At 35.2% G+C, this 23,504-nt stretch overlaps 2 protein-coding genes across 2 annotated transcripts; both read right to left on the reverse strand.

Moving 5' to 3' along the window:
- Positions 1–987: 987 nt before the first annotated feature.
- Positions 988–5,419, reverse strand: LOC118764198 (zinc finger protein 239-like). The gene is made up of 3 exons (XM_036504653.1): positions 5,306–5,419; positions 1,601–2,810; positions 988–1,387 (listed from the first exon to the last, which is right to left on the reverse strand). The coding sequence occupies exon 2, from the start codon at positions 2,166–2,168 to the stop codon at positions 1,647–1,649; it is 522 nt and encodes a 173-aa protein (XP_036360546.1). The 5' UTR covers positions 2,169–2,810; positions 5,306–5,419; the 3' UTR covers positions 988–1,387; positions 1,601–1,646.
- Positions 5,420–11,196: 5,777 nt separating this feature from the next.
- LOC115214064 (zinc finger protein 492-like) lies at positions 11,197–15,783 on the reverse strand. Its single transcript, XM_029783106.2, has 2 exons — positions 15,132–15,783; positions 11,197–13,256 (listed from the first exon to the last, which is right to left on the reverse strand). The coding sequence occupies exon 2, from the start codon at positions 12,752–12,754 to the stop codon at positions 11,900–11,902; it is 855 nt and encodes a 284-aa protein (XP_029638966.1). The 5' UTR covers positions 12,755–13,256; positions 15,132–15,783; the 3' UTR covers positions 11,197–11,899.
- Positions 15,784–23,504: the final 7,721 nt, after the last annotated feature.

Genomic DNA, 23,504 nt, shown 5'->3' on the forward strand with positions numbered 1-23,504 from the left:
TTATTTTCCTAAGACTATCCTTTTAGACAATCTACTTGACTGTATCCTGGAGGATAGTATAGATGGATTGGTCATAGTTCGGTCATTTTTATTGATCCCCACTAAAAGTACAAACATCTCAATACATAAATAGAGATTGTTGGTCTGAATAGACTGAAGCAGGAGACATGAAGAATATATTTTAAAGACAATGAACTAGTGTAGAAACTGTCATATGTGAACATGAAAAGTGTAAAAGGATGCCTTAAGTATTCATCTATAACAACAAACAAATAGAAAAAAAAAGGTAGACTATGGCAGAGTACCTTTGAAGTTGACATGGAGATTCACAAATGGCTTTATGGATTTGATAAGTTTAGCATGAGAAGAATGAAAAAAAATCATGATTTCATGTTTGATATGACCTTTCTTTTATAAGATGGTAGGGTGAAATTTGAAGGAAATTTGACTGCTATATCTAGCAAGTCAAACAACCACATAGTGGCTGCTTCTTGTTGGTTTTGTATATTACAATTATTGCTTACTCAATATTTCCCATACTGTGTCTTTTCTATATCGTCATCTTTTAATGTCCATTCCCCATGCTGGCATGGATTTCACTGTTTGACAGGAGTTGGCCAGTTGGAGAGTTGTTTGGGTGCCATTTGTCTGTTTTGGCATGGTTTCTACAGCTGCATGCCCTTCCTAATGCCAACCACTTTACAGTGTACTGGGTGCTTTTAATTCAAAACACAAACTAGGGATCTTTTCCTTTTGAACGGCACTTTGTAACATAATTTCTAGGTAACTAAAAGGTTTTAAACTTCGTATACTGGTAGAATGTGTTTATAAAACATCATTTTCTCTTGGCTTTATTGAGAAAATTCTATATGTTGTAACATATTTCGTCTTTAATTTCGAGCATTTCGGCAATTTTAACCAATCACTGGCGTCCATTTAGGTAAATAACATTCTGTGCATAATGAATATGTCCCTCCTTTAAGAAACAGATTGGGTTTATTTACATTTGTGAAGAAAAAAGATACCCTTCGCACACAATACGATAATGACGACCCTTGTGTAATAACATTCTTCACCACATGGTCAAATACATCAAAAATATTCTTTCCTCTTTCTGTAAATATATCTGACAACATACATATTTATTCTGAAAGAATACTTTTATTAAAAATAACTAGGTGGTAAGTATAGTGTGGATAAATTTGTGGTTATATAATAATGCAGTGGGATAAGCTACTACTCAGAAAAATGACTTCCCACGAATAGCTTGGCAATATCAATTTTCTCCTATGTAAGCATTATTATGACATCATAACAATATTTGTTGGATGTATTTTGTGACAGATAGAACAATGTTATACTTTCTCTTTAACCTTTTAATATTCGGAGTACTCCATCAAATTTAATGCTTTTTGATTCACACTCTTTTTAGAGTAATCATGCATTATCTTGTAGCTTTAAGATTTTGATGATGTGGTTGCTCATTTTTAGAATGACATTGTAGGGTAGGTGTGAGAGGCTGAATATGGCCAGTCTGAACATAAAAACATGTAGAATATTTGGGCTGGAAACGGCTGGTTTAAATACTAAATGGTTAATGTAAAGTTATTTCTTTGATGGAATTATTTAATACAGTTATCACAATGTTATTGTTTCTCTCCTGTATGAACACGTTTATGACAAGATAAAATATTACTTCTGGAAAAAGTTTTACCACAAATATCACAGTGATATGGTTTCTCTCCTGTGTGAATACGTATATGGGTATATAAATTAGTATTATGAGAAAACATTTTACCACAAATATCACAGTGGTATTTTTTCTCTCCTGTGTGAACACGTTTATGAGAAGATAAATCACTATTTCTAGAAAAAGCTTTACCACAGATATCACACTGATGTGGTTTCTCTCCTGTGTGAATTCGTTTATGAACAGATAAACTACTTCTACGAGATAATGACTTTCCACAAATATCACAATAGTAATATTTCCCACCGGTGTGAATATGTTTGTGGCAAGCTAAATGATCACTCCGTGAGAAAGATTTGCCACAAATATCACAGTGATATGGTTTTTCATCTGTGTGAATACGTTTGTGTTTCGTCAAGTTACTCTTTAAAGAAAATGTTTTATCACAGATATCGCAGGAATATGGCCTTTTCTCCATATGAATATATTAGTGAGAAATTGGACTATTTTTAATGAATCTTTTAGCACAAATTTTTCACATATAAAATGTCAATCTTGTGTGAATTAACTTATTGGTTTTCTTCTGAAAATGACATTTTATAGATCTCACAGAGGTTAGACTTTTCCCAAGAAATTTTCAGTCTCCTCAGAACATCAATCTGATTCTCACACAATTCTTTCTCTATTACTCTTTTTTATCTTCCAACATTAAGGTATCTTTTCTTTCTTTTCTCATTTTAATTTACAATATAAATATATTTAGCACCAAGTGATATTTGTCAAAATGAGAGACTATTTCAGTTCAAGATTAATCAATCACATAAGGATTAATTTAGCTAAGATAATATTTTATTAAAAGAAATTAAATATTAAAGGATCACTGAAATAACTCCAGTTATTAAGTAACATCTGTATGACTATCCTTGCAAAGAAAGTGGTTAAATCTTTAGCTGAGATTGTTCCCAGCTTAATCTCTCCAGAAAAAATGTATAACATACATTTCCATTCAATAAAGTTTGTAATTAATTTCAATAAGAATAAAATCTTTCTTTGAAAGTTGCTATATATATTGATATATTTGATGTGAAAAGTTCTTTTAATGTCCAAGCCCTGTAATATCCTGAAATAAAAGAAAAAAAGATATAGTTAAATATCAATATAATTTTTATTTTGTTAGAGAGAAGAAATTGAGAAGATATAGGAAACAATTCATTGTTATGGAAATGTGCTGGAAATGGTTGATGAAAACTTTGCACAAGTGGTGAAGATATGAATGTATTTATGAGATTAGCAAGCCAAACTTACAATATATAAAGCTGTAATAATAATGTTGCAAGGGGACACCAAAATTGTAATGATTTACATGTACCCAATAAATGAGAGGAAAATATTATTAGTTGAAATGGCCTTTTATTATATCATTACAATGTAAGACACAACTTCTTTGAGTTGTTGTACACAGAGGAATTTTAGTTCTATAGTGCGTCTTGTAGGTAGTTATATTCATCTTTTGTTGACTGTTAGAAGATGGGTGGAAAAAGAGAAGAGAGTCTACTTCTATGGGCTGACAAGTAGAGAGGGTGAAAGTTGTATTGTTGTGCACAAGCCATACCTGATGTGAGAAACAAACAGATGTGCTCTTCCAGTGATGGGCCAAGTGTAGAGGTAGAACCGATTTTGGATTCCATATTTATAATTTTTCTAACCAAATTAAGTTAAGCTATACAAATGATTTTCCATCTCTTATCTGCCTGAATCCTATTTAACCTAAGAATGTTAAACAATAGAACTGTGGTGTTATGAGCCAGGCTGTGCTGTAGGGAAGGACTAGAAATGAGGGAGTACACATATCCTGTGAGTGTGTGGAGTTGGCGATGTGTGAGCGGTGAGTTGGCAGTGGACAGTGTATGAGAGCAGACCTGTTAGACAGTACAGTGGTAGACAGAGCACATAGACGTTGTGAGGAACTCCTTCCACATAGACGGTGAGCTGGCAGAAACGTTAGTATGCCAGGCGAAATGCTTAGCGGTATTTCATCTACCATTACGTTCTGAGTTCAAATTCCGCCAAGGTCGACTTTGCCTTTCATACTTTCGGGGTCGATTAAATAAGTACTACTTATGCACGGGGGTCGATATAATCGACTTAATCTGTTTGTCTGTCCTTGCTTGTCTTCTCTGTGTTTAGCCCCTTGTGGGTAGTAAAGAAATAGGCATGGTGGCAGACAGAGCATGTGGACATTGTGAGTGACCCTTCCAGATAGACAAGTAAGATTACTGTAATTCACTCTGTGCTTCTGTCTTTTCCTCCTTCACATCGCAAGCTATTTCAGCTCACAAAAAAAACAAAACATGATGGGTATAGTCCATGTTTGGAATGAGACAGTTAGGCTATTTTGCAGTTATGGAGACATCACCGCTTGGTTGAAAAAAGTTAAGTTGGTGGCAAGACTCCATGGTATAGATGACCTAGTGAGTTTCATACCATTGTACCTTGATGGATTGGTGTTGGCGCTACACCTCAAAATGGAGGAGTAGGACCAGATAAGCACAGAAAAAATAGAAGTCCGGCTGTTTCCTCATAACTTTCTTTAAAATTGCATGTCTTTTAATGGAATGCTCTAGAGATACATTTTAGTTGTCATAGAATACGATAATGTGATGGCAAAGTTTTATAAGAGAAGTGTGCTCCAAAGACAAGTTTATCTTTTACTTGTTTTTGTCATTTGATTGTGGCCGTGCTGGGGAGCCGCTCTGGGGTTTTTGGTCGAACAAATCAACCCCAGTACTTTTTTTTTCAAGTCTGCTACTGATTCTTTCGATATGTCTTGCTAGCGCAGGTAAAGAATACGCACACCACCCATTTTCAGCGTAACCCTAACCCTAACCCGAAACACCGGGTGTGAGTATTCTTTACCTTCGCCCGCTTTGGTGGTTGTGAATCGGTGATGGGGACAGACAGACAAACACACATACGTACATTTACGATGGGCTTTTTTCAGTTTCCGTCTAACAAATTGACTCACAAGGATTTGGTCGGGCCGGGGCTATAGTAGAAAACACTTGGCCAAGGTGGCATACAGTGGGATGGAACCCGGTATCATTTGGTTGGGAAGCAAACTTCTTACTACATAGCTATGCTTGCACCTATAAACACAGCCAAGAAATTTTCCAAATTCAGTTAAGATAATCTTAACCTACTCCCTCTCTGGAAAAGTTACTTGAAGATAAGCATTTTAAAGAAATTTACGAGGGAAAGAAAATCGGGTGGGTGGGGCGTACTTTTGAAGTTAGGTCGTTATTTATGCACCACTCTCTCATTTCATCGAAAAATCACGCTGCAATTTTTCACATCTACCTTTTTTCCCTTCAGAATTCCGATTCTTTAATGCGATTGCTCACGATATTTTCCAATTTCATTTTGTGATCATAAACAGAAAGAAATGTTGTACAAATGAAATAATACGGCACTGAACGATTAAATAGTGTTTACATATTGAAGTGAATGTTGTAGATGTCACCGTGTGGTTGGATTCACCATAACTTCTAACTTTAATTTCTTCCAACGATAAAGTCATAAAGAAGCTAACATCAATATCTTTATGTTGTTACTTACCAGAATGAAAACTGAATATATAACAACTACATCAGTAGTGAAACTTTCTATAAAATTGGATGAGTATATCAAACCATAAAGATTCGAATATTAGAAAAAAAATCTACATTAAACTATCAGGGGAACTAACTCTTACTGTTTTAGATCTCTTTTCCATTCATGAAATAACTGAAAAGGTTTTATTCTGTGTCCTGTTCGTTATACAAGGATTTCTAAGTCTAAAACTGTCTTGGACAACCTGCGGACCGTGGAACATTCTGAGTGACACACCTAACGAAAAACTACCTTTTTTTTTTTATAGTAATACGGCCCACATGATGATGAACCATGTCACATGCGGCCCGCTTCTCGATAAAGGTTGTCCGTATTTGGCCTTGAGCCTACAAGAAATAGGCAGTCGAATCGCCCTCAAATCATATCCTACAGATGTATTTTTCCCTCTTGAATTATGAGCTTTGACGCCTTTCTTTCATTAGACACGAAAAAACATGACGGAAATAAGAAAATGAATAGGCGCAGGAGTGGTTGTGTGGTAAGAAGCTTGCTCCCCAACCACATGGTTCTGGGTTCAGTTCTACTGCGTGGCAGCTTGGGCAAGTGTCTTCTCGGGCCGACCAAAGCCTTGTGAGTAGATTTGGCTGACGGAAACTGAAAGAAGCTCGTCGTGTATATATATATATATATATATATATATATATATATTTGTGTGTCTGTGTTTGTCCCCCCACCATCGCTTGTTAACACACTACAACCGATGTTGATGTGTTTACATTCCTGTAACTTAACGGTTCGGCAAAAGAGACTGATAGAATAAGTACTAGGCTTACAAAGAATAACCCTTGTGGTCGATTTGTTCAACTAAAGGTGATGCTCCAACATGGCCACAGTCAAATGACTGAAACAAGTAAATGAATAAACATAAAAGCCTCGCATCTCAAGAAAATCCCACTGAATTGCTTTGAGATATTCAGGTCCTAGGGAATCTGCACTCAGGGCTGAATAACAAATCTACTTGCATAAATATTACAAAATCTGGAATCATTTTAAAGCAGCATCATGCGTCCTCTTTGGTCTTCAGTGTACATATATATTAAAATATAATAAAAGCTAAGAAGGACTCATTCATGACAAAACATATCCACTCCTAATTCACAAAATGTATTTAGACCACTATTTTCTATAACAAGCTTACAAACAAAATATATCGAAAGATTTGTAATGTTTGGATTAAAGTGGTTGTAGTAACTAAATCTAAGTTCCCATTAATAAATCTTAAATGATTAAAATCTGTGTTATAAACTTTCGAAGGCTAGTGCAGAGCCACAATACATGTGTAATAGTATAGTTTTAATACTCTTTATTACAACTTCAGTTAAACGTGGAAGGATTAACACAATTGATTAATTTTGTAGGAAACCAACAGATGAAACTTTTATATCTAAATTTTTATGATGTATTTTTTAAAATTTCTCTAATGAAAGTAAAACGGTAATTTATTTAATCTTTATTGGCTCAAAAAGCAAAAGTAAGGCCATGTAGGGGGACAGGGAGTTATGTACATGGAGGGTGCTCATACAAAGAGTTCAGGCCATTTCTGGTCAAGAGAGACTTTGAACAAAGCGGCCGTCGGCATCTTCACTATCTCGTCCGGCAGCTTATTCCACAGATCTGCAACCCGGACGGAGAAAGCCCCTTCCTTCAATTGAAATGAAATCATCGTAGATAGAGCTTTTCGGAGTGACCCTGCAGCCCACGCTCTGGAGCAGGAGTGAAGAACAGCTCTTTCGAGAGGTTACACTTTCCACTTATGATGTTGTGAGCAAGAATGAGATCACCATGGCGTCATCGTTTTTCGAGAGAAGAAAGGTCGAGCGTCTTCAGCCTTCCTTCATAAGACAAATGCTTGAGACCAAGAACCATGCGGGTAGATTCAAATATAATGTCAGGTGACATAGTAAACCTTGGAAATTACTGTCTTGTAATATCTTTCATTTTTAACATCATATATAGTACACACTAGGGATTTTGACCATTAAATTTTGGGGAAAAAAATGCAGATTATACTCAAGGATTTACGGTATTCAATTTTTGTTTTAGTCATTAGGCTGCAGTCCTGATGAGGTACCACTTTGAATATTTTAGTCAAACAAATCAACCAGTACAAGCCTGGTACTTATTCTATTGGTATCTTTTTGTTGAACCACCAAGTTATGGTATGTAAGCAAACCAAAGCCAGTTGCAAAGTAGTAGTGGGGGGTCTAAGACACACATACAACAGGCTTCTTTCAATTTCCTCCAAATCTGCTCATAAGGCTTTGATCAGCCTGGGGCTATAGAAGACACTTGCTCAAAGTGGACCTGGGATCATGTGACTGAGAAGCAAACTTCTTACCGTACAGCCACACCTAACAGCTGCGAGGTCTTTTCTGAAGTTTGACAGATGTACTATTGTCATATTACATAGTAGGCATTCATTGGTTTTGAGAGATCATGGATCTGTGCTTGAAGTTGTATAAGTTGCTAATGGTGGTGCAGTATCTGCTGTAGTTGCAGAGGTCCACTCAGGAGTGGCAGTCACACATACAGCAAGTGCATTTGAAGGTGTTCTCTACCAGTGCTACTGGTTTCCTCCCAGGTCACCTCAACAAATGTATATGCCCAAAACTATTGTGTATCCTCTACATTTACAGCCCCTATTCTCTCCCTTCTCAAATGCCTACTTCTGGCATTGCTTCTTCTATTCCTCTCCGTAGGCTACCAAGAACTTTAGTGATGGTGCCACAAGAAAATGTACAGAGTATATTCTGTAAAGTGTGCTATTCTTTATGTATGCAAGTGTCTATATATATTTATATATAAATACACACACACACACATAATACTTATAAATATAATGTACATATCACAAACAGTATCATATTTATTTATTCTTTTCTACTCTAGGCACAAGGCCCAAAATTTTGGGGGAGGGGGCCAGTCAATTAGATTGACTCCAGTATGCAACTGGTACTTATTTATCGACCACAAAAGGATGAAAGGCAAAGTCGACCTCCGCAGAATTTGAACTCAGAACATAAAGACAAATGCAAACGAAATACCTATTTCTTTACTACCCACAAGGGGCTAAACACGGAGAGGACAAACAAGGACAGACAAATGGATTAAGTCAATTACATTGACCACAGTGCATAACTGGTACTTAATTTATCGATCCCGAAAGGATGAAAGGCAAAGTCGACCTTGGTGGAATTTGAACTCAGAACGTAGCGGCAGACAAAATACCAAGCAATTTGCCCGGCGTGCTAACGTTTCTGCCAGCTTGCCACCGTATCATATTTATTGGTTACTGAAAAAAGAAGATGGGAAGGTCATAGGTGGAATACTTTTCATTATCAGTCTACTGGATCAGAAACAACAGCAGTAACTTGCTTCAGGGTTGCATACATGATTTGATGTACTAATAGCAAATATGTCCTCATAAGCACATGTTTGCTGTTAAAGTCTGTAGAAATATTGAAGGTAATCTTTCATTTTCTGATCCAGAGACTGAAAATAAAATAATGTTCAGCAGTATTCAACTAAAACTTGACAATAAAATGACAAAAGAAGAATATTCTTTGACACTGAAAGTTTATTTCAACACTGTTTATATATATATATAGAAGAAATGGTTGGCTGTTACATGACAAGCACCAGTAAGAACTGTAGACAACCTTGTAACATGCAGAATATTCACAACAAATAAACATGTTCTAGAAAATATAATATAAAATCATAAGCTATAGATTCGTTTTATTTTAATGGTTCTTTTCATTTTCCACAAATTAACTGTGGTTACATGTATCTATAGCGAATGCTTGTATATGCATATCTATTTAGTTCCCTGCCAAACCTACCTTCCTGGCCCATCAATTTACATCCTAGCTCCCTCATCCTTGTATCTCTTCACATATAAACCTCCATCTTTTAATCACCTTGTCAAACTTCATCTATATTTCAACCCTCTCCCAACTTTTCTTTAGGCCCCACAAATAAGGAGCTGGATTGAACCAAGCTAATCAGAACATTCTAGCTTCAACCTGTTCTAGTACCAGCTAGCACTCTGAATCCTCTGGGTCAGTTTATTGCCACCCAAAATCTATCCTTACTTTTATCTCATCATTCACTGTTACCTTCATGTACCACCACCATTGCAAATAACCTCCTCTAACTCCCCATACATATCCGTTTTTCCCTTCCACTTTCTCATCCATTCTTGCCCTCCTTGTTTGGTTTCCTCCTAAGTCACCTCAACAAATGTACATGCCCAAAACTATTGTGTATCCTCTACATTTACAGCCCCTATTCTCCCCCCTCTCAAATGCCTAGTTCTGGCATTGCTGCTTCTATTCCCTTCTTTAGGTTACCAAGAACTTTAGTATTGGTGCCACAAGAAAATGCACCTAGTATATTCTGTAAAGTGATTGACAACAGGAAGGGCTTTCAGGTGTAGAAATTATATTAAATGGCATGTCCAGGCACTACATTTAGGGAAGAAATAGCTCCCAATAAGAAATTACTCAGATAATGATGACTCGTCCAACATATGCCAGCATGGAAAGCAGGCAAATGATGGCAAGGATATTTGTAGGATTATTGTAGATTTATTTTTAAGTGTTCACAGCAACTTGTTCTTTTGATAATATTTCTCCAAATAGATATAGTTATTACCATGGAAAGAACTAATGAAATTATGCTGACATTAATTCTAAATAATGACACTATAAGGAAATTGTAAAATATCAATGGTAACCAAACAATGATATAACTGCTTTTGTAATCAAACTGGAGGTTATAGTCAACCTAAAGTGAAATTAACAAATATCAAAATATTTCATGCCAAAAAAAAAAAAAAAAAAATCCAGTGGAAGCATAATATTTTTCAATAAATAATTTTGACAGCTTACACTATGATATTTATACAATAAAATAGATTGTGCATTTGTCCTTTCACTGTCATTTAATGTCGAATTTTCCATGTCCGCACAGATCAGATGGAATTTATTGAAGCAGATTTTCTATGTCCCAATACCTTTCCTGTTGCCAAGCAAAGTAATATTTTTCTATAGCCAGACGTGTTTTCATAGATTGGAAATAAACAACACCGATTTTATGATGGTGACACTCATTTAAAACTATCCTGCAATGTCAAGATAAGGAGACACAAACACACACATATATATCATTATTCAATGCTTGTTTTCCATGCTGGTATGGAACCTAGAGAACAGCACTAGGTTCCAGTCATGTGTTTTGGCTTGGTTTCTATGGCTGAATGCCGTTCCTAATGTCAACCACTTTACAGAGTGTACTGGGTGCTTGTTACATGGCGTCAGAACAGGTGCTTTTTATGTGACACTAGCATCAACAGGGTCGCCAAGTAACTTCAAAACAAAAAACCCTTCAACCGGGAGGGGGCCATTAACCAAGATAATTCATATATATATATATATATATGGCACGTAAAAGCACCCACTACACTCTCGGAGTGGTTGGCATTAGGAAGGGCATCCAGCTGCAGAAACTCTGCCAGATCAGATTTGAGCCTGGTGCAGCCATCTGGTTTGCCAGTCCTCAGTCAAATTGTCCAACCCATGGAAAGCAGACATTAAACGATGATGATATATATATATATAAAAACATACATATATACACACACGCGACCATTTCTGTCAATCAAACTCACTGACAAGACTCAGGTGTTATAGAAGACAAGGTGTCACACAATGGGAGCAAACCTGAAATTGTGCAGTTGGGCAGGTCTAATTTGTTTCTTTACTACTGAATAAGGTCCCTTTGTGATAATATTCCTCAGTTGTCAAAAAAAAAAAAAAAGAAAGAAAAAAGTATCATTTCTTTATCATCATTTTTATGTCACATTAGATAAGACTTTTTGAAAAAGTATTCTACAGCTTGATGCACATCCAAATTTCACTCACAACCAACATAAAGGAAGAGTAGAAGACATTTGCTCAAAGTGCTGCACAGTGCAACTGAACCGGAAGCCATGTGGTTGTGAGTCAAACTTCTTAGCCATATAGCCATGCCTTAGAAACAATGCATTTATTTAAAATATCAGAGTATTAAGTTTAATGTGGATGCATTTGCTGTTATTTGGTTGATGAAGCTGACAGGCAAAGTTTGCTGTTCCAGCCAAATTGATCTTCACAATAAATTTGACTCTTCTCACAGTACAGATTCTGCCAGTAAATGTTCCTTCTCTCAATATTCATGAACTTGCTTTAAAATAACAGCCTTATTTTAACATTTACATTCGTGGCTGTATAATATTGTAGTGATATAAGAGAAAGTGAATTTACCACTTGTAACTCAACCATATTTACTCTCTTCTGAGCAAACACGTGTATGACATATATCATGTGTAGAAAATATTTTGCCATTGATGTTGCAATGTCATAGATTTTCAGGTGTGAAGATTTTTGCATGCAGTTAAATTATTTCTTTGAGAAAATGATCCAACACAAATAACAATGTCTATAAATATGTTTGGGTTAATGTAAATTACTCAGCTGAAAAAATATTTTCCTACATATTTCAGGGTGGGAGGGATTTTCCTTCTGAATGAAGATATTTGTGTCTTGTTAAATTGCTACTTCGAGAAAAGGCCTTCCCACACATATCACAATCATATGACATCTCTCCTGTGTGAACACGTTTATGAGTCAATAAACAACCACGACTGGAAAATGTTTCGTCACAAACATGACATTGGTGTTTCTCTCCAGTGTGAATACGCATGTGTTTGTGGTAGGTAGCATTATAAGCAAATTTTTCACTACAAATATCACACTGGTATGGTTTGCCTCCTGTATGAACACGTTGATGCCATGCCAGATAAGAAATTCCAGAAAAATTTCTACCACAGATTTCACACTTATATGGTTTTTCACCTATATGACGGCGTTTGTGCTGGAATAATTTATCTTTGCATATAAACATTTTCCCACAGATATGACATTCATACGATTTCTCTCCTGTGCGAATAGGTTTATGGCTAGTTAAATCATTACTCTGAGAATCTGTCTTGTCAGAGTGATATAGTTTCTCGTCTGTGTGTGTATCATTGTGTGTAGTTAAGGCAATATCTGGAGACACTGTTTCATCAGTGATATCACAGTGATATGACATTTCTCCTGTCTGAACACAATGGTGGGAATTTAACAAACTATATTTAATAAATCTTTTATCACAAATTTGGCACTCATAAAATTTTGATCTTATGTGAAATAACTTATGTTCACTTAATTCACTTTGTACTATGAATGCTCTTCCACAGATTTCACAGAGATAAGGTCTTTTCGGAGATATTTTCAGAGTTTCTTTAGAATATTCTGTTCCTTTAAACTGTGTTATACCTTGAATCTGACTCTCACAGAATTCTTTCTCCATTGCTTTTTTTAATTTTTTTATTTTATGTCACAATAATAATATATCTTTCTGTCTTTTCGAGCATTAAATTACACCATTAATATATCTTCTCCACTAACAGTGATATTTATTGAAGTCAGAGACTATTTCAGATCAGAATTAGTCATTTGCATAAGGACTGGCTTAGGTAAAAACCCTATTTCAGAAGAAAGCAGAAACTAAAATATCACTGAAACTACTCCAGTTAAAAAATTACATCTGTATGAAAATCCTAATAGAGGAAGCAGTTATGTCCGCACAGTAAGTTTTTCCAAGTTTAATCTAAAAAAAAAAATCCTTTTACACATACTTCCAGTCAATAAATATGTTTCATAATTAATTTCAGGTCAAAAGAAATATATCTCTTTATATCAATCAAAGAATTTTGTTAAAGTTAGTTTTGCTCCTGATAGTTCTTCACAGTTGTTAAGTATGTTGATATATCGTAAGTGTAAATGTTTTTAAGTCCATGCCATGAGGTATCCTGAAATATAGACCAAAATGTATATATGAGATATTTAAATGATGTGATTTAAAAAAAAATTATTAGAGTGAAAAGAGCCAGAAGAAATATGGGGAACATCTTTCCTACAATTTTCTATGCCTCTTTACTCAGAGATTCACTCTGCCATATACAACCAAACATTGATCCTCATTGAAAATACTGTTGTTTCTACATAGCACCTGGGCAACATTGAGTAACTCTACTAATAACTGATAATCATCATCAATGTTTTATCTTTTATTTGCTTCTGTTCACTGTAGTCATGCTGGGGCACCGCCTTGAAGGGTTTTAGTCACACAAATTGACCCCAGGACTTATTTTTTAAAACCTAACCCCAGTATGTAACTGGTACTTAATTTATTGACCCCCGAAAAGATGAAAGCAAAGTTGACTTTGGTGGAATATGAATGCAGGACATAACGACAGGCGAAATACTGCTAAGCATTTCGCCTGGTGTGCTAACAATTCTGCCAGCTCACTGAACTGCTAAGTTGCAGGGACGTAAATACACTAACACAGGTTGTCAAGCAGTAATGGGGGACACAGAGATACATTCACATAGATGTATGATAAGCTTCTTTCAGTTTCAGTCTGACAAGCTTCTTACCATCTAGCAAATCCACTCACAAGGCTCTGGTCGGCCCAAGTCTATATGAAGAGTGAATGGTTTTTCTGAGACAACATTTTATGGTCAAATGTTCTTCCAGTTGCCTCTTATGACATTTCTGATCAAAGCTGTTCCTGTCATGACTATCCTATCTTCTTGTACATCTATGACTTTTCTTGGAATATCATCCAGAAGGATGTGATTGGTGTAGATTTTTGACCACTAATTCTTGCAGGTGGAACGACTTGTTTTAAAACAAAGTCTATCAGATAAGGGAAAACAAACAAAAAAGTACTGATATAATTAAATGTAAACGAAATGGTGGAATACAAAGTAGAACACATAATTAGGGGTATTATATTCCTAAAATTCAATGAAATGGCTTCTACAAGATAGCTAGATCTGCTTAATTAAGACCGATTTACATCAGCTCAATTTTTTAGGCGGGTGTGGTGAAGTTCGATCATGTCCGCCACAGATGACAATAGTACAGTCCTGTTCTGTAACAGTTATTACAAGACTAGGGGATTTGACTTGGAATATTTTTGAAGAGGGTGTTAAAAACTAATAAATAACCTCATTTTATTAAAAGTTTTAATAAGGGTATCTGCTGGGTAGCATAGTATGAGAAATATAACTGCGAAAAATTAGCTTGATTCATTAGAATATTTAATCACTTTACAGTAGAAATCAGATATACATCCAAAACTTACCAATTTCATTAGCCTTAATTGTGGAAAGCAGTTTTATATATACCAAACTATCCTTTGCTGAGAAATATAATACATGAAACTATTATTTTGTGTATGTATACGTGTTTATGTGTATTTGTTTGTTTGAAATTATAACCTTCGGTCTGAAAGAAACATACATTAGACAATGCAGTCTCCAATGTACTGGGGTGGAGTTTCGGAATAGTTGTTTCCCTAAGTCTCATACATCACAGGAAAGGGAAAGGGTTGAATTTTATCTTCACTTTTTACTATTCCTGTGTTTCGTGCAACGGAAATTATGATCCTGGGATTTTTTTTTTCCCAAAGATATTTCAATTTTTCTTTTTTACAAATTATCTCCACTTCCGCACATTTTGCCTGTTTTCTATGAGGAAGCTTCGTAGGGCAGCTATTCCAAAAACTCCGCTAATACTAGATAGACAGTTGTAGTTGGAACAAACTTAAACATAGTAAAAAAACAAACAACCAAAACGGATTTAGTTTTAATCTAAGAAAAAAAAAAAGAAAACTTACATATTCACCCTTAAACATCGCAGATCTGCACAGAACTCTTCGCCACAACTTTCACGACTTCAATTTCTTTCCAGCATCAAAAATGATACAGAAGTCCAATATCAATGTGTTTGTGTAGCAATTCAACCACAAAGCTGGACATCAGTCAACCTCATACGTCTTCATTAAAAGACAAAATATGCAAAAATTGCTGGCAGGGCTAACAAATACGTAATCCCAGAGAAAAGAGCGACATAAATAACAAATTTTTCAAAATGGAAAACAATACGTCCTGATTATCTGCGCATGCGCCGACGAGCAAGAGGGTATGAGGACGCTCACGATACTTAAATCTGAAACGCGCAATGTGCGTCTCTTGTAAATGCCTTTCTTTACTGGAAGACGTTCCAACCGTGACTATCTTTTTTTTTAAAAGCGTTACGTCCGTAACCATCCCATCATTTTTTTTTTTGATGTGCATCATATTTTCCCCCTTTTTCATGCCTCTCAATATTTTTTCTTCTCTCTGATGAAAGGATGACGGGTGTCACTTGAAATGTTAGATAAATATCGAACCATGTAAGACGTTTTCTCAGTTAATCATCCAGTCGTAAATGTATTCACACTGGAGAAAAACTCTAACACTATGATAAGCTATTTTCACACTATGAAAAACTATAACACACTGATTAGCACGCCAGGCGAAATGCTTAGCAGTATTTCGTCTGCCGCTACGTTCTGAGTTCAAATTCCGCCGAGCTCTACTTTGCCTTTCATCCTTTCGGGGTCGATTAAATAAGTACCAGTTACACACTGGAGTCGATGTAATCGACTTAATCCATTTGTCTGTCCTTGTTCGTCCCCTCTGTGTTTAGCCCCTTGTGGGTAGTAAAGAAATAGGTATTTCGCCTGCCGTTACGTTCTGAGTTCAAATTCCGCCCAGGTCGACTTTCCCTTTCATCCTTTCGGGGTCAGTCAAATAAGTACCAGTTACACACTGGGGTAGATATAATCGACTTAATCCGTTTGTCTGTCCTCTCTGTGTTTAGCCCCTTGTGGGTAGTAAAGAAATAGGTATTTCGTCTGCCACTACGTTTTGAGTTCAAATTCCGCCCAGGTCAACTTTGCTTTTCATTCTTTCGGGGTCGATAGATTAAGTACTAGTTATGCACTGGGGTCGATGTAATCGACTTAATCCGTTTGTCTGACCTTGTTTGTCCCTCTATGTTTAGCCCCTTGTGGGCAATAAAGAAATAAGAAAAACAATACCATTTTGATGTTTGTGGTAAGACATTTTTCTGACAATAGTGAGTTCTCCCACCACAAACGTATTCATGCAGACGTGATGCGTGTAGTAAAAGCCTTTATTTGCAAGAATGGGCTTTCTTGTCACAAATATATTTACAGAGAAAGAAAATTCTGTGAGTACGACATCTGTGATAAAGCATTTTTTAGTAATCACAGAGAGATAGAGAATCCATACGGCTATGTTATCTGTGGTAAAACCTTATCTCATTGCAGTAATTTCATTTTTCTACAAACATATTCCCATGGAAGAAAAAAAGATGTGATTGTGAAGTTTGCGGTGTTATGTAGGGAGAATTTGCCATCTTTGTTGTAGTGATGACTTGCTAGTGTATGTTGTTAAAGACCATCGTTGTGTGGTCGCCGATCTAAGCTGGCTGTGCTTATAATAAACTCACGAACTTTTAACTTATTTATTGATGGAAATGAATTACTGTATTGCTATCTAGAAAAGAAACACTGCTGGCTGGGATAACAGCCGCGTTGCGTCTTGTTGAAGGCTAACTCTGGTACATTGTTAGTGAGTATTTCACATGGCCTCTTGCTCAAACATACATCTGTGATGTTTCTGAGAAAGCATTTTCAGAAAGTAATTTATTGTGCTAAAATGTTTAACCACTACATCTTCCTCAAATTATACTACTATCTTAATAAAGAAAGATATGTTAGACAACCCTAAAATGATGTGATGGTCTTGGCTGGAAAACCTTGGATCAGAAATTGCCTTGATCAAAATTGATCTCAGGCTAAGTAATGACAACTATAGGAACTAGGAACTAATGATCCAACAAGGAAGCCTATGTCTTGTAGCTGCTAGAAATCTCAATTAAATCCCCTAAATCATACCCTATCATCTTTAAAGAAAGAACACATTGGATAGCATAGTTTTAGATAAGCCTTGTCTGAAAAAAGACGGGATGATCACCATCTGAAGGGCTTTGGTCATATGTTTTAGGGATAAATAATTAGCAAAGTCCTAGATGCACTATGTCAGAAAGAAAGAAGAGATGAGAACAACTGGAATATCTTTGATCATAAGATCTGCTTGATCAGTTCTGACCAGGGACTAAACAACCATACTACAGTGTTATCTTGGATTAAACATTTTCTGGAAACAGAGTTTTATCTCCCTACACTTGACTAGAAAACCATAACACTTATGCTGTCCCTTTTCAAACATTCACAAAAACAAGATATATATTACTGTAACAGTTGAAAAATATTTCCTTTCATTTCTTCTATTGTATTGTCACATTTCTCTGTTCTTTATTTTTTTTTTGCAACTTATTTGCAGAGAAATGATACAATTGACATATGTAGTCAAAATATTTTGTTGTGGCAAGAGTCATTGACACCCCTGGTGGATTGGAGAATGGACTAGCTGAACTCTTATAAAGAGTAATAGTTGGAGAGAGCGTTTTTGTAGTCTTGCTAAGTACATCATGTGAATACGTTGATTAAACTTCCGTTGCATAATTTATTTACACCAACCTGTGGCAGGATATAAAAGTGGCGACGAGAATGAGATAAAGGTTCAGTTCCCCTGCTCACAATATATCAGGTGCAGCTGTCCAGTGTTAACCAGCTAGAAGAGATGTTTTCTTGGGGTTAAAAAAATCACACTAACGTTTGTTTTAACAAAAAACAAGAATGCTTAGTACAACAAAAAACAAGAATGCTGTGTGTAAAAAACGAACAATACTACCTAAGAGTCAGGTAACAATTATGTTACAACATCAGGCAATGAATCATCAGGATATAAAAGTTCAAATTATTAATTCCAAATTCCAGGCCGATGATACTGTGTGAAAAAGCCAATATTGTGCAAAGATACTAGAAAAATAAATATATACAAATATTAACTTCTAACAGAAGCCAATCTCAAAGGGGTAGATGTTATGGCAAGAGTCATTGACACCCCTGGGGGATTGGAAGAATGGACTAGCCAAACTCTTATAAAGAGTAGTAGTTGGAGAGACCATTTTGGTAGTCTCACAAAGTACATTGTGTGAACACATTGATTTAATCTCCGCTACATAATTCATCTATACCAACCTGTGGCAGGATATAAAATATTTTGAAGAAAATATTTACAAGGCAGACAGATGTTTTCTCTAATATATTCTATTTAAAAGGTCTAAGATATCACCCAATGAAGTACTGAAACCATGTTCCAAGATCTTACTTATTGAAACCACACTTGGCAGTGGTGAGAGACAAAGAAATACTTCATTGAAGTCCATGATCAGAATGCTATTGTAAGGTAATCATTTTGTAAACCTACTGTTATTGGTTCTTTCTCTAGAAAAACAAAAAGCAAAACAATGACAGAATTGTTAGAGTATCATACAAAATGCTTGGCATTTCATTACATCCTTTTCACATTCTGTGTTAAAATTTTTTGAGTTTTTTTAAAATCCTAAATTAGTAACCTACAAATTCTATTGGGGAACAATGTTTTGAACCATTCTCAAGTGAGATGACCAAAAAACTACTATATTGTTTTCTACAAAGAGTGGTGTTCATGACTAAGGTGGCTGTTGGGGTCATGGATCATTGTGCAAATGTTGCACAAGTCAACTAAATCCATTTGCTTAGTATATAGCTGTGAAGTACCTAAGTTATTACAACATTAGATGAAATGCCTCACTATATTTGTTCCAATCCTCTGAGCTCTGAGTTCAAATCTCAGCAATGTTAACTTTCATCCATTCAGGGATTGATGAAAAAATATTAATCTGGAGCAGTGGATTGGAGAAACTGTCAGAACTCTAGATTAATAGGGTTGGTGTTCAGTTTAAATAGCTGTAAGTTAATTGCATAAAAAACGCAAGATAGAAAGGATTTCCAGATAGTAGATGTTCTGGGGAGAATTGATTGGAGATAAAGGTAAAGGCTAGTGTGAAGATTGAGAGATGACTAGAGGAAAGGCTGGTGTGGTGCATGTGATTTCCAACCTCTCCCCTCCAAAAGTTCTATGGAGGAAGGATCAGAAATAAAAGCTAATGTGGAGACTGAAAGGAGAGACAGCATGAATAATAAGAGGATAGGCTGATGTACCATGCAGGCTTGGGTAGATCAGAGACCACAGTAGCAGTAACAAAAGGTAGAGTGAGGATACAACACATCCGTGGGCTAGGGGTTGGAGTGATTCCTTGTAAATCAGTCAGCTGTGCTGTTTTTGGCTGCAGTTTTGAACGTTTTTATGAGTAGCAGCTAAATCGGGTCTTGCTTAAGTTTTGTAGAAATTTAGAGCTATCTGGAGCTGATATATACAATTATGACATAATAATTCTCAGAGCTTTGTTGGTAAAGCATGAAAAATTATCTTAGGAATTCATCCTCATCATTTTAACATCCATTTTTATGGTTCAGATATTTTATCGGGATAGATTTTCTATGCCTACCTGTTGTCAACCCTCACCTGCTTCCAAGCAAAGTAATGTTTCCCCGTGGCTGGACATGTTCTCACAGAATATTGGAAATGAACGACACTACTTGTATGACAGTGACAATTATTTTACAATGATCATGCAATGTCAAGACAAGGAGAGATATATTATGTTGGCAAGAAAGTAATTTCATTTTTCACTAATAGAGTTACGATTTTTTTAAATGACATTTGTCAATATTATGATTTTTTCCTTTTGACATTTGATAGCTGTTACTTTAAGCTTACTTTAAAAGCAAATTGTGCATAATTTTGTTTACATCTGTTAGTTCAGTGTCAATTTTAACATGGAGTTCAAAACCAAATATTTTTGCCAAATATTGCTTTTTTTTTATTTCTGTAAAGACAAGAAAGCTGCTGAGGCTTTCAAAGAGATATGTGAAGTCAATGGTGTTGATTGCTTAACAGAACACACATGTCAAGAATGGTTTTAAAAAATTCTGTTCTGGAGATTTTTCACTTAAAGATGACCGAATCAAAGCTATAATTGAATCTGATTGTCATATAACTGTGTGAGAGATTGCAGAGAGGTTAACTGTATCACACACAATTGAAAATCACTTAAAATGTCTTGGACTCATTAAGAAGCTCAATATTTGGGTTCCACATAAATTGAAAGATTGATTTAACACAATGAATCAATATTTGCAATATGCATCTCAAACACAATGAAATTGACCTTATTTTAAACGAATCCTCACTGGTGATGAAAAATGAATTGCCTACAATAACATCAATCAAAAATGACCATGGTCCAAGTGTAATGAACCAGCACAAGTCACATTGAAAGCTGAATTGTATAAAAAAAAAAAGGTCATGCAGTCAATTTGGTGGGATTATGAAGGTGTTGTGTATTTTGAGCTGCTTCCAAGGAACCAAATGATTAATTCAGATGTTTACTGTCAGCAGCTAATGAAACTGGAGGAAGCAATTAAAGAAAAACGACCAGAATTGGCAAATCATAAAGGGATCTTGTTCCACCATGACAACGCTAGACCACACACGTTTTTGCTAACTTGTGAAAAATTATTGGAGCTTAGTTGGGAAGTGATGTCACATCCACCGTATAGCCCTGACTCAGAACCATCAAGTTATTTATTTTGAAGTTTGCAAAATTCTTTGAATGATAAAACTTTAAATAATGATCATTTGAAATCACACTTGCATCAATTTTTGGCTGATAAAGATCAGAAATTCTATAAGCACAGAATCATGAACATACCAGAAAGATGGCAAAAGGTCATCAACCAAAATGGAAAATATATAATTGATTAAAGTTCATTCTTTGTATGAAAATAAATGACTTTTATTTTACACTAAACAACCCAAATTTACTTTCTTGCCAACCCAATATATATGTGTGTGTGTGTGACAGGCTTCTTTAAGTTTGTCTACCAAATCCACCCTCAAGGATTTGGTTGGCCCAAGGTGCTATGCAATGGCACTGAACCCAGAACCATGTAGTTGGGAATTTAACATCTTATTTCTTTATTGCCCACAAGGGGCTAAACATAGAAGGGACAAACAAGGACAAACGAATTAAGTTGATTAGATCGACCCCGGTGTGTAACTGGTACTTATTTAATCAACCCCAAAAGGATGGTGGAATTTGGACTCAGACAGGCGAAATAGTGCAAAGCATTTTGCCCAGCGTGCTAATATTTCTGCCAGCTCGCCGGAATTTAACATCTTACCACACAGCCACTCAACAAAAACTAATATAAAACCTAAAAGAGAGAGAAAGATGACAAAGTTACCAATGTTACTTAAATGTTAATCAGAAAGAAATTTCAAAGGTTTCCAATTATTTATTAAATTCTGTAGTGAGATACTTTGGTAAAATTTATTAAATGTAGTTATTGTTTTTCTTTTTTCTTTTTATTCGCTTTTTTTTTACCCAAGAAATTGAGAAAAAAAAAAGAAATTTTATTAAGACACAACTGGAAATTTCAAACAATTGTTCATATTGCAACTAATTTTTTGAAATTTCAGGCAATTGTTAAAATATTTGGCAATTTTTGGAGATGTTCATATTTCATTGCTGCAATCAAAGTCTGTTTCGTTTTCTTTTAATACAAATTGAAGAAAACCATGTAAACCATCAAATGAAATTGTTAATATTAATCACAATTACTCGAGTTATTGACAAACCATAGAAATTGTTAAAACTGCAAGCAATTGTTGAGATTCTGGCCAGTTGTTGGAATTACAGACAATGATATAACAAGGTGGGAAATTGAAGGCAATAATTAAAATTGCAACCAGTCATTGGAATTACTACAAACAACTCATAATTGTAACCATTGTTAATTCAGGATGAAAATGTTTAATAAATTGCTTGTAAGTTACAGGAACTATAGCCAACCATAAGAATCAGTGATAATTACTGGAAATAGCCTGAATCTGTTCCAATTACTGTTATATTGCAATATTAACAATCTCTGATTATCTAAAAGAGTGGATTTTTTTTGTGCATTTCAAGGCAACTTCTCTTTAAAGCTTGAATATTGTGTAACAAAAGTTTAGCAAAATGCAGAAAGACTTGGTGTTACCCAGGGTAAAAACTGGGATTTATATAACAACTGTATATGTATTTAAGAGCATTTATATGTATATAAATATATGTGTGCGTGCATGTGTGTATGTATGAAAATTATTATATATATATATTAATTCTTGATAGAATAGGTATCCAAATGTTTAAAGGTACAAACAGTTAACAGCAACTTAGAAACTCAATATGGGAATTATGTGAATTATTAAAAAAAAAACTATTTTACTTACTAGTTAATCTGTTCATATTGTAAAAAATCCATAGATTAATAAGATATGTAAGTAAAGGGATTTATTTAGATAACCCTTTTATATATATATTTCCATAACAAATATTTAGTTTGTGTTCTTCAAACTGTAATAATAAATGATGTATAGTTTATTAATTATCCTTTACTATTATAGGTGCAAGGCCTGAAATTTAAGGGGAAGGGACTAGTTGATTTCATCGACCCCATGGTTTCACTGGTACTTAATTTATCGACCCCAAAAGATGAAAGGCTAAGTCAACCTTGATGAAATTTGAACCCAGAATGTAGTGATGGGCAAAATACCGCTAAGCATTTTGCCCAGTGTGCTAACAATTCTGCCAGCTTGCTGCCTTATGCAGTTTATTGATAATGAGATTGAGAATGCAGTGTAAGGTCAAGATTTGTTGATCCCGCCTCAATGCTGATGATTTTCTTTGACCACATGCCAGCTTTACACTGAGAATAGTAACGTACATTCTTCTATTATTATTTTTTTATTGATTATATTGAACCTTATCACCTCTACTCAGGTGTCAATAAGGTAAGATTTAGGTTATTTATTTATGTTCGTAAAATATCTTATAATTATTGTTGCACTTACAGCTATCTCTGGCTGATAGGTTGTGCACCAGTAGATATTTCTGCTGAGGCACATTAGAGCCTCATAACCTAATTAGCTATAATGTAGTTTTAGATATATATCACCATTATCACTATTTACTTATTTACAAATAATTCCATGGTAAAACAATTATTGAAAATAATTCGCAAATTATTAGGAAATGTGGAAATGATACCAGTTAACTATTATTTCTTCACTGACACAGGAACCTA

The sequence above is a fragment of the Octopus sinensis genome, linkage group LG7 (assembly GCF_006345805.1).
Source record: "Octopus sinensis linkage group LG7, ASM634580v1, whole genome shotgun sequence".
Taxonomy (NCBI): Eukaryota; Metazoa; Mollusca; class Cephalopoda; order Octopoda; family Octopodidae; genus Octopus; species Octopus sinensis.

What these genes read in the sequence shown, in the direction of transcription:
- LOC118764198 (XM_036504653.1), bottom strand. Translation starts at nt 2,168, where the DNA reads ATGGAGAAAAGGCCATATTCCTGCGATATCTGTGATAAAACATTTTCT.
- LOC115214064 (XM_029783106.2), bottom strand. Translation starts at nt 12,754, where the DNA reads ATGGAGAAAGAATTCTGTGAGAGTCAGATTCAAGGTATAACACAGTTT.